Here is a 10863-nt window from a genome sequence, read left to right as displayed (position 1 = left end):
TAATTAGGAAATCCTGCTATTAAAGGACTCCAAGAACCCAGTCATGTATGATAATTATATATATATTTTAAATACTGTGTTCCAAAGTATGGTGCTACTACTAATGATAGTAAATAGATAAATATAAGGATTTGTGTCTGGTATTTATTTAGATTAAATCTTATGTAATCTTACGTATTAAATCAACAATATGATCTTTATATGGTTTTTATACCGGAGGTGCTAACCATAATAGTTTTATTCTTTCAAATTGTTTATTTTTTAGTGAGCCTGTGTCAACTCAAATTGTGTGGAACATGAAGCGTTTTAACCTACAAAAGCCCATTAGTGCCACTAAAGTATATGTTTTCCTTAATTTTGGATTAATAATCCATAATTATGAATTACTAATCCATTGTTACAAATTAACTGATCAGAAATTAATAATTCGTAATAACAAATTATTAAATTCATAATAACGGATTAGTAAATTTGTTATAACAAATTAGTAATCCGTAATAATGAATTAATTGTAATTCGTAATTACGGATTAGTAATTCATTATTACGGATACTAATTCATAATAACAAATTCATAATGGATTAGTAATTTGTTACGGATTAGATACTATAGGAACAGGACAGGACCAAGACCACTACATTGGGGTAGTCTTTAAACCATTTGATTTTGTTGTTTTTTGTTCCATAATTTAAACAACAAAGCGTGATCAACGGTATCAAAACATTCTGAGCAAAGCAAGTTCCAATTGTGAGTCAAAAATATTGGATTGGCATCTGATGAAATAAAGTCAGAAAAAGCTTTTCATAGGCGGAAACATTGTGTATTAGCATGTACTGTAACCCCCAAAATGAACCCCGACTGGTGCTCCAAGCCCCTAGCAAGGAGGATTTAAGAGTTCAATTCAAAAGAATGCTCATTCACAGTAATCCCATTCTAAATTATTAGTAAAAAGTAACATGAAAGTTGTTGGAATTAACTACAAACATTCAAAATTTGACACTATATTAAATTGCCATTTCTGTACATCTGAGGCGTCCTCAAAATCCCTAACCATGATGGGGTTGAGGTGAGCAAGGTCTCAAACTGTACCTTTGAGACAAAATACTGTAGAACCTTCACTGCTCCTCTCTCTTTAAAAATCCTGCCTGTACGAGCTTGTGCTCTCAGCCAGATCATGGATGCTGAAGCTTATACATGCAGAGGGTCGCTTGGCATGCAATCTCAAAACCAGCTTCAATAACCAAAACAAAAAAAATTAATTTTTAATATATTCATATTTAATTACCCACATTATAGAGCTTAAAAAATGATGAGTCTGTTAAATTTACTATTGTAAATATATATTCACATTTTATTTAAAAAAAAATCACATTCTACAATATCCTGCAGTTTGTGTAACAGTATACAGTATTGGCATTTCTATTTGACACAATTAATGAACAACATTGACATTGACTCCTCTGCATGTTTTGTATTGCGCAAAAATCAAATATGGTAACTAATCTGTGTTATAACGAATTAATAATGCGTAATAACAAATTAGTAATCTGTAATAACAAATTAGTATTATTAAATAAATTCATTAAATTAAATAATTATTAAATTCTTTATTTCACCAAATCACACAATATAAAATAGAAACAATAATATAAGTACAAGTGGGGACCTAAAATAAAGCAAAAGCTTGTGATTATGAGGCCCCAATAAAATATTCCGTAATATTGAATTAGTTTATTCTTAATAACAATTAGTAATCTGTAGTAACGGATTAGTTAATTTGTAATAACAAATTAGTAATCTGTAATAATGGATTAGTAATTTGTAATTACGGATTACTGAAGATATACTTTAGTGGCACTAATGGGCTTTTGTAGTACTGACCGTCTTTATCGCTATGTATGTTGACGTAAGTCCTACAATTCAAAATTGTGTCTGGTATTTGTTTTTTGGTATCTGATGAAGTGCCAGTTGTTTTAGTTTTTTATGTCAATATTTACAGTATCGTATTACATATCTGTACTATACAAATCATGTTGATATGTGCTAGGTGTCATTAAGAATATGATGTTAATAAAATATAATAATAAAACTGATTTTTCTACTGCTGTATTTTCATGTTTTCTTGACATTTATAAACTAATTTGTAGTTGACATGCCCATATCAAGGTCAAAGGACATAAACATACCTACATTCATTGACCTTGGATATGGGCATTTGCAATTCAAACTAAGAATTGACTTATTGCTTTATCAGTATATACAGTAAATATACATTAGTTATTCAAACCAGAAGATAAAACAAATTCCGGTTACCTTTGACAACCCTGATTTAATGCTAATACTCCGTCCACTAGCTCCAGTGTGTGTGAACATCTCTTATGTTAAAACATAAGTACAAAACAACCATAGCATCCAGTAAGTACAGTACACTAAGGAATGATTCAGGATGTTCCTGTTGAGGTGGTGCAGATCTTCAATAAAGGACCTATCGTCTGAGAGGATGGTTTTGGGAGTCGTTACCCTTCCCCCTACTGGGGGTTCGTTGGTAACACACATCATAGAAATAAAACAAGATTTAATTGAAGACATCATGAGTACAGAACAGAAAAAAATGAAAATATGATCAAGCCCTTTCCTTCTGGACTTCCTATATGTAGGTCATTGTTATGCTATTTTATGTGGTACGCTAATTATTAATGAGATGAAAAGCTATGGTAAATATTTATGATAAATATATATGCACGGTATCTGGTGTTTTACCTGTTTCTTTCAGAAAACTTTTATTCATTTACATAAAACCGAATTGTATTCCTAATTTCTACACAACTGCATTTTCCCTAATTTCCCTAAAGTTCATTATATTATTAAGTTGCTGTGCTTATTTGTGAGTGGCCCCATACTGTAAAATTAAGTTGGGTGTATTCATGTGTATATTATTTAATACTCATACTGTACTATTAATAAAGGTAAATTTAAAGGTAGGAGAATAACCCATAACTTGCAGCGTCATTGTGCTGAATTGCGTATGGGGGTGGTCCGTGACTACCTAGCAGCCGTAAAGAGGCGCTTCTTGGTAGATACATGTACACATTATTCCACAACGATAATAAAGTTGTGTTAAGTTCAGAAATATTGGTACTTCCCAAATATGTTTCTGAGATACTATTTTATAAGACCCATAGACATTTATGTGTGGCTTAAATTGTATTGATATAAAATGTTTTTTTTGTTTTTATTATTATCTCATATTTTTTAGGACCGAAAAAGATGTTGAGACGTATTATACTCAGGGTGCAATATTGACATGCAAAATTTGTGGTGGAGAATGGCTGAATGAAGCAAAATTTAAACAACATTTAATCAATCACCAACGAATAGTAGTCAAAGGTGAAGAGGTGATGATCAAAGAGGATCTTATGAATTCTGAAGAATATACTAGTCCGCCTTTGTTAAAATGTACAAATTGCGGTGGAAACTGGATTGACAAAAGGAAGTTTAAAAAACATACTAAGCTGTGCTTTAAGGTGACGCAGGAAACTAAGGTAAAGAGAACTAAAAAGGAAAAAACAACAAAACTAGGGTTGGCTCAAACACCTGAGGATGTAGAACAGGAAGAAGAGGTTATAGAATACAGTGCACGAGGAAGAAAAATAATTCGGCCTAAATTATACCAGGCTGGTGACACTGCACCTAGTAAGCGATCTCAAATATCAATAGAAGACATCCCAGGTTCCTCTACCCCAACCCTTGCTGATAAAGAAGAGAATGAAGGATCCCTTGCTAATGAAGAAGGAAATGAAGGAACACTTTTTGATGAAGAAGAGAATGAAGGAATAGAGATGGCGGAAATTGAGGATGACACTGATGATAATCACGTTTTATTTGAGTGTGAAAAGTGCATGCAGATGTTTGTAACGGAGGAGAAATTCACCGACCATGACTGCTCCGCGGTTCCACGCCGAAAGCTTTACCTGGAGTGCCAGGTGTGTACAATAGTTTTTCAGACTAATAAATCGTTCAGGGCTCATATGAAGAAGTACCACGTGGATCAGTCATTTACATGCAAGTACTGTCATACAGTGTTCATGAAACGCACACACTACGATAACCATATGGAGATGCATCAAAATAAACAGGCCGGGATTTCATTTGAATGTAAGCCATGCAGAATGTTGTTCTACACAAGGGTGCAGCTGATGAACCATCAGAATGATAAACACAATATGCAGCATTACCCTTATGTCTGTAAACATTGTGGCAGAGCTTTCCGTAAACCAGCAAGTCTGGACTTTCATCTCTACGAGCACTCGTCATCAAAGCCCATAAGGTGTGCGAAATGCCCAGAAACATTTGCAAAGTTGAAGCTGTTTAGCACTCATATGGAAACGCACATAAACCAAGAATTGGGTACAAAAGAGGTTTGTCGGTTTTGTGGAAAGCAGTATCTGAACAGAACAAGCTTAAAAAATCACATCAGTTTCGTCCACAAAAAAGCTGACAAAATGTGCGAAGTATGCGGAAAGGTTTTCAAAAATGCTGATCACCTCAAAAGACACCGCAACACCCATGATGCAGTGAAGCCTTACAAGTGTTTGGATTGTGGGAAGGATTTTGCCGAGTTGACAAATTTGAGGAAACATTCCAGGATTCATACTGGATTGAAGCCTTACAAATGTGATATCTGCAGCTTGAGTTTTAATCACAATGTAAGTCTGAAGACGCACAAGAAGTCAACGCATGGAATTGACTGGTGGGCAGAGGATAGTATCATTAAAGATCTACAAAAACAGTTGGTAGAAAATATGAACAAAAATGAATAATTTGACAAACAAATCTGGCATTTTTAGCTTTAAACACGATATATCTTAATATATCGATGTATTTTAATATACCATCTACTTTTTCTTAAATTGAGGTGACGTGTATTGACTTGCACCTCATAACCAATTTTAGGTTTATTTAAGTGTATTCTGTGCAGGCGCGGATCCAAGATGGGAAATTCATGAAAAAAAAAAAGAGAAAAAAGAAAAAGGGGGAAAAAAAAAATTATTTTCAGGTGTCTAGAACACAGAAATTTCTCGGGGGGAATACCCTCTGGACCCCCTAATGTATTGTTATCTCGGTCGGCCCCACTTTCGGGGGGGGGGCCTCCCCCGCCCCTCTTTTGGACATCTCTGGATCTGCCCCTGCTGTGTGCACAGTACACTGTGTGTATTTGTATGCATGTATATATTATGCATAGATATTTTAACATAATACTGTACTGGGATGTAGAGGCATATACTTCGTAAAGTGAAGCCACCAGTCCCATGCATGTTCTAATAGCAGGTTAGTACATTTCAATGACTCTTCAACCTTACGTGCAGAAGCCTCACATTTTCATTATTTCAGAAAATTTCTGTATGTAAATATTCCGGTTGATGCAGATGGTACTGTATACCATAATTAATTTAAATTTCTGAACAAATTCATCAATTGTGAAGATGGTTATTTAAGTGACATGTGTACTTAATCAAGTCAAATTTATTAGTCATGGCAAATACATAGATTGAAATGTGTGTTGCTTGGCATTAGCTGCATAGAATAAATACACAAAATGTTGCTTATTAATGAATATTGTGATGCGCTAATGGACCTTTTTGTTATGCCCTGCCCATTAAATATTATTGTTTCTAGGTCCCACAAACATTTTGAGCCTTGCATCAATATGTTTTTGATTGTAAACTTGTGTGTTTATCAGACATGTGCATACTCCTGGTTGTTTGACACTCATTTGATTGACGCTTTGGAGTAGTTCATTTGAGATTATAATTAGGGTATATTTAAGTGTCTAAATGTATGTTGTTTTCAAAAGTCATATTTTAAATTGTGCAGTCTGTATGACGTGTGCATTCTAACAATCCTCCGTGGTGGGGCCAGTATCTGAAGTCGGGGGTGGGCAAGTGAGGGGCAAGGTAAAATTTTATGGGGGCCCCCAATATGTTTTCCCATAGCAGACCGGAAGTACAATTATAATAATAATTAATGTATTAGCCAATTTCCAGTAGGAAATATTTGGCACCAAATAAAGAAAGTTGGTAGTAAGACTTCAAATTCACAACATTAACGGGTAACACTTCTAATCTGCATGTTATTTTGTTTGCAAGCCCATATATAAGATTTTCGAAAAGTGGGGAGAGTGGGGTGGAGGGGGTTCTACGCTATCGAGCCCTCAGGATATGGCTGCGTCCACAGGCCGAGAAGCTCCGACAATGTAGAATTTTGAGGCCGTATATGTAATTGATTTCTGAAACCCATAATTCGTGATATTCTATTTAAATTTCCATTCATTTTGGTGTTGTTGGCTCTAGTATTCAAACTGTCGGTCGCGACCCAAGAGAATCACCAATATATGATGCAGCGTCGCCGAACTTTTCGAGAGAGCTCTCTCTGGCGGGAATCCTGCCTCCGCAACTGGAACCACATAGTTACCAACAGTCTCGCATCGTGCGGGACGGTCCCGCTCAAAGTGATCTGTCTCTTATACACATCTAGATGTGTATAAGAGACAGGTCAAGGGTGGATCCAGTTATGCCTCGAAATTTTAAAAGGCGAATATTGAAATTAGCACTCTCACTTATCTGTTCTGAATATGTTGTTGCCCCCCCCCCCAGCATTTGAAAAATTCTGGATCCTCCCCTGCCAGTGACCTTGAAATGACAGACCAATCGGAGCAGTTAATTTTGCTGATGATGTGGCATTGGGGCATGAAGAAAAATAAGAAGATTCATTTATGTTATTCCCTTGAGCACGATGAGCTATGCTTATACAGGTACGTGTATTGCTTAATGTCACACCTACCACAAGTTCCCTTACAAAGTGAATCAATGTTTTTGTTACGGTTGAGTTTGTCTTGAGAAACATAATTTGATGTAGAAAATATTCAACATTCTTATCAAGATTATTATGTAAATAATTCATACAGACGTTTGTTTTATTGGTAATGTTTTATTTATTCCTCTTGTTAATGTGAAGTTGATCAATTTTAATTACCTTTAAAAGGTATGAGGAAATTTGAGTTTGAAACAATCAAATTTGAATGTAGAAGAAAAATTGTTGTGCAAAGTGTTTTAATTTGTATGTATTTCATAATTTTATTTAGAAAATTTAAGTTTTAAGATACTTCTAATTACACCTAGAAATAATCTTAACTATAAAGATCAATTTTCAATTTTGACTACAAAAATTCTTAAATTTGCTGACATATCTGAAGTCAGCCCGCACTGCATACAAACAATTAATTACAGATTGTTATTGTCATTTTTATCTGCAATAGACGGATTATGTGAGCCAATTTGCCTTATTCAATAGATGCCTGTCACTGCATCCGGCAAAAATGAAAACACAGTAGAACCCCACTATTCAGGGACATGTCTATCAGGGGAAAATTTTCCATGAGAAAATGGGAAGTAAAATTTTGGGATAAAACTACACCCAACCCCTGTGTATTGTGACAGCAAATGTGCAGATCTGTTTTGAAAGGTGGGGGTGGGGGACATTTCGTGGTGCTTAGGCGCGAATATTTAAGGAAATAGTACCTTTAGATGGCTGGAAATGACATTTTTATATAGTAAAATTCATCATTATCACATCACCATTATATAGTCTAAATGAAGTGCCAGTAAATTTCTCATGACCTTTTGTCAGAGATTTTCGGCAACCACAGAGATCTAATTAATATCATTGGTGTACATTACCATAGAAAATAAAACTTAATTGCCTTTGATGTATTTACTTCACTTTACCTCATGTTTCCAAAAACCATCTTTGCACGCTTTGGTCCTAAATGTGCTTTTAGACCACAATATTAGGGATTGGCAATCAAAATAGCGTTATTTGGATAGGCAAATTATTATTTTTTTATATTTTTGGTCCGACGACCTAGTCGTTCATCTGACGAGGGGAGTCCAGGCCTGTCTGATGGCCGGGCAAATGCCTCCCTGCCACCCGCTGGCACCTCCACTTGTGATACAGGTATCTTGCTATATAATCAGTGGCGGATCCAAGGGAGTTCAAGGGGTTCGGACAAACCCCCATCTGTGAAGAAACTTAAAAATACTATTGGGTCATGGCTTAGAAAAGGCATTACCAACAGTCTCGCATCGTGCGGGACGGTCCCGCTCAAAGTGATTCTGGATGTAACACGCATTTGGCAGAAACACATGCGTGATCTTAAATTTGTCACGCATTTAAAATTAGAAGAAATTAGTTTTATTAAAAATATAAAACAATCATGCAGTAACTTTAGTCATTAGACAGCTTTCGTTATCTCGTTTGAGATTCAATTCACTGAAAGCTTTGGCGCGGTGGCGCGTGCGGTACTGCGCGTTCATTGTCACAACCAATGTTGATTAAAACTGAAACTGCAGTTGTCAGCATCAATCACGCACGCAGTCAGGTAAGTACAGTATTTACGTGAATACTTAATTGACTGACGCGTTAATAAAAATTGACTGGTATGGTTATCTAGTTCTGGTTTTGGTGGGTAAGGCCGATCTCCTATGGACTCCAAACGTGTAGGACCATGGTTCTTAATAGGTGGCCCGCGGGCCAAATTTGACCCATGAAGCTATCCAAAAATAAAAACAAATTAAATTGAATATTTTGATAAATAATTTTCTCATTATAAATGAAGACAACAACGACAATTCCTAATATATATATATATAGGCCTATTAACTACCAAAAGTCAAAACAACAGAACCTTGTTATTTTTAATGTATTTAATCTTTTTAATGAATTTTCCAATGTTTCTTAATTCATTTTAAAAAATTATTTTAAATACAAAAGAATTTTGTTTTTGTATTTAAAAAGAAGTTTGTGTAATATGGGGGAAATTGTTTTTTTTTTGTCCTTGTTTTCAAAATGTCTATCTACTTTTAAATTTTGATTTTTAATTTTAAAAAGATCATGCGTGTGAACATGGCTAATATTGTATAGAAAATGAATGTGCATGTTGGTTTGTACGCAAGCTTGTCTTCGAGTCGGGTTAACCCACTGAAATCTAAAAAAAAAAAAAAATAATCTGCTATAAAAAAAACGCCAAAGATTAACTTAGTTCTAGCTATATCTGGGAAAGATTTAGTAGACTCAAAATCGAGGTGGTTTGAGGCTTTACTTTACAGAATATAGCACTATTACGGTGGCTACTTGCGCGCCACCTGCTAATTTTTCCCACATTTTTTTTTTCTGCCTTAGAGAGTTATTCCCCAGGCTATTTCCCTCCATTTTTTCGATACATTGTTCCTGATAATTATTCTATTGATTTTTTTTCCATCAGGTTATTTTCATTATACTTTATAAGAGAGAGAACATTTTTATTTTAATTTTTAATTTTGTGTTTTCTCTATATCAATCAATTATTGTCTAGTCGTTAGGTTATACTACAAAGGTGTGCTGATGATACAAAAGCGTTATTCAATCAATTGACTAATTGACTTGATGCATTCGTAATACAGTATTGATGAAGCCTAAATACACATTGTAGAAACGTTTTCAAATTTTTAATCTGGTTTTACATAAGAAAACAGGATATCTTCATAACATGTTTCCTCTTTTGGAATTTCGATATCACACCTATTTTCTAGTCGTTCTATATACCCATTATCTCTCTGCATCCACAAAAAACACTCCGGCAAGTAGCGGAAGTATAATTTCTGTACTTTTACAGTGCTTTTGAGGTCAATGCCAATTAGTGATTCTCTTCTACGATACGCCAACTTATATTTCAAATTATGTGTTACGGTTGATGGTAGCAAATACGCCTATATCATCATTAATAATAATAATAATAATAATAATAATAATAATAATAATAATAATAATAATAATAATAATAATAATAATAATAATAATTCTGGATGTATATAGCGCTTCAGGTTGACACAACCTCGAGAAATGATTTCATTCAATTAATGTTATTTAATTTGTTTATCAGAAAATTAGGTCAATTTATGCTTTATAAAGTACCGCATGCGTATTATATATATTGTTAATGTTTATGTTACTAACATATTTCTTATTGTTTTAACCAACTAGGATGTGAACAGAATATTGATAATTATGTACGTCTTCTTTGCAAGTTACAGAATTTGTTACCATAGGCCTATATTGTAACAAAAAGTAGAATTTGAAATTACCAAAACATTATAACGACTTCCTTAATGACCGGTACTCAGATATTATCTTTTGGCCCGTGAGCCCAACTCAAAATAAATGTTGGCCCTTTAAACAAATTAATTAAGAATCAGGGGTGTAGGAGTATAATAGTAGGGGTAGAAAGAGTGTCGAATGTTAGGAAAGGTTTACCACCGCAGCCTATTTTTTTTTTTTTTTTGAGTAATAAATGTTTATGCACATAGTTCGGGTGCTCAAATTAAACATACATTGAAACTCGAATTGTACATTTCTTTATTAAAAATATTTTTGTTTATGTGCCCGGTATTGTCAACAAACACTCCCTAAAAACAGCTTTAAAAATGCTCAGTCAGAACGCCCAGGAGGTATTCCCCCAGAACCCCACCGGGGCCCGACCGTGGACCCCGGCGGGGGCTCTGCTGCTGCCGCGTTTCAAATCACGCATTTCAAATATTTCAGGTTGGTAACCAGTGTGACCACTGCTTGGGTATTTACCCAAGATCTTGGGTATTTTGTTTTGACTTGGTCTTGGGTTCTTGGGTATTCCGTTCAAATCCTTGGGTATTTTATTTTTACTAAGAAAATTAAATATTTTTGTCATAGAGGAAGAATTAAGAAGCAACAAAGTATATGTCAGTCCTTTCAAGTAAGCAAAACTCAACGAAGTGCACATAACATTGTTAATTG

At 34.6% G+C, this 10863-nt stretch overlaps 1 protein-coding gene across 1 annotated transcript; it reads left to right on the top strand.

The window, feature by feature from the left end:
* Positions 1-3398: 3398 nt before the first annotated feature.
* Positions 3399-4820, top strand: LOC117104975 (zinc finger protein OZF-like). Its single transcript, XM_033245954.1, has one exon. The coding sequence runs from the start codon at positions 3399-3401 to the stop codon at positions 4818-4820; it is 1422 nt and encodes a 473-aa protein (XP_033101845.1).
* The last annotated feature ends 6043 nt before the right edge of the window (positions 4821-10863 follow it).

Source organism: Anneissia japonica, unplaced genomic scaffold, assembly GCF_011630105.1.
Source record: "Anneissia japonica isolate Jap-2015-1 unplaced genomic scaffold, ASM1163010v1 scaffold287834_len5846547_cov211, whole genome shotgun sequence".
Lineage (NCBI taxonomy): Eukaryota > Metazoa > Echinodermata > Crinoidea > Comatulida > Comatulidae > Anneissia > Anneissia japonica.
The sequence above is the reverse complement of the archived record's forward strand: the minus strand, read 5'-3'. Positions and strand labels throughout refer to the sequence as shown.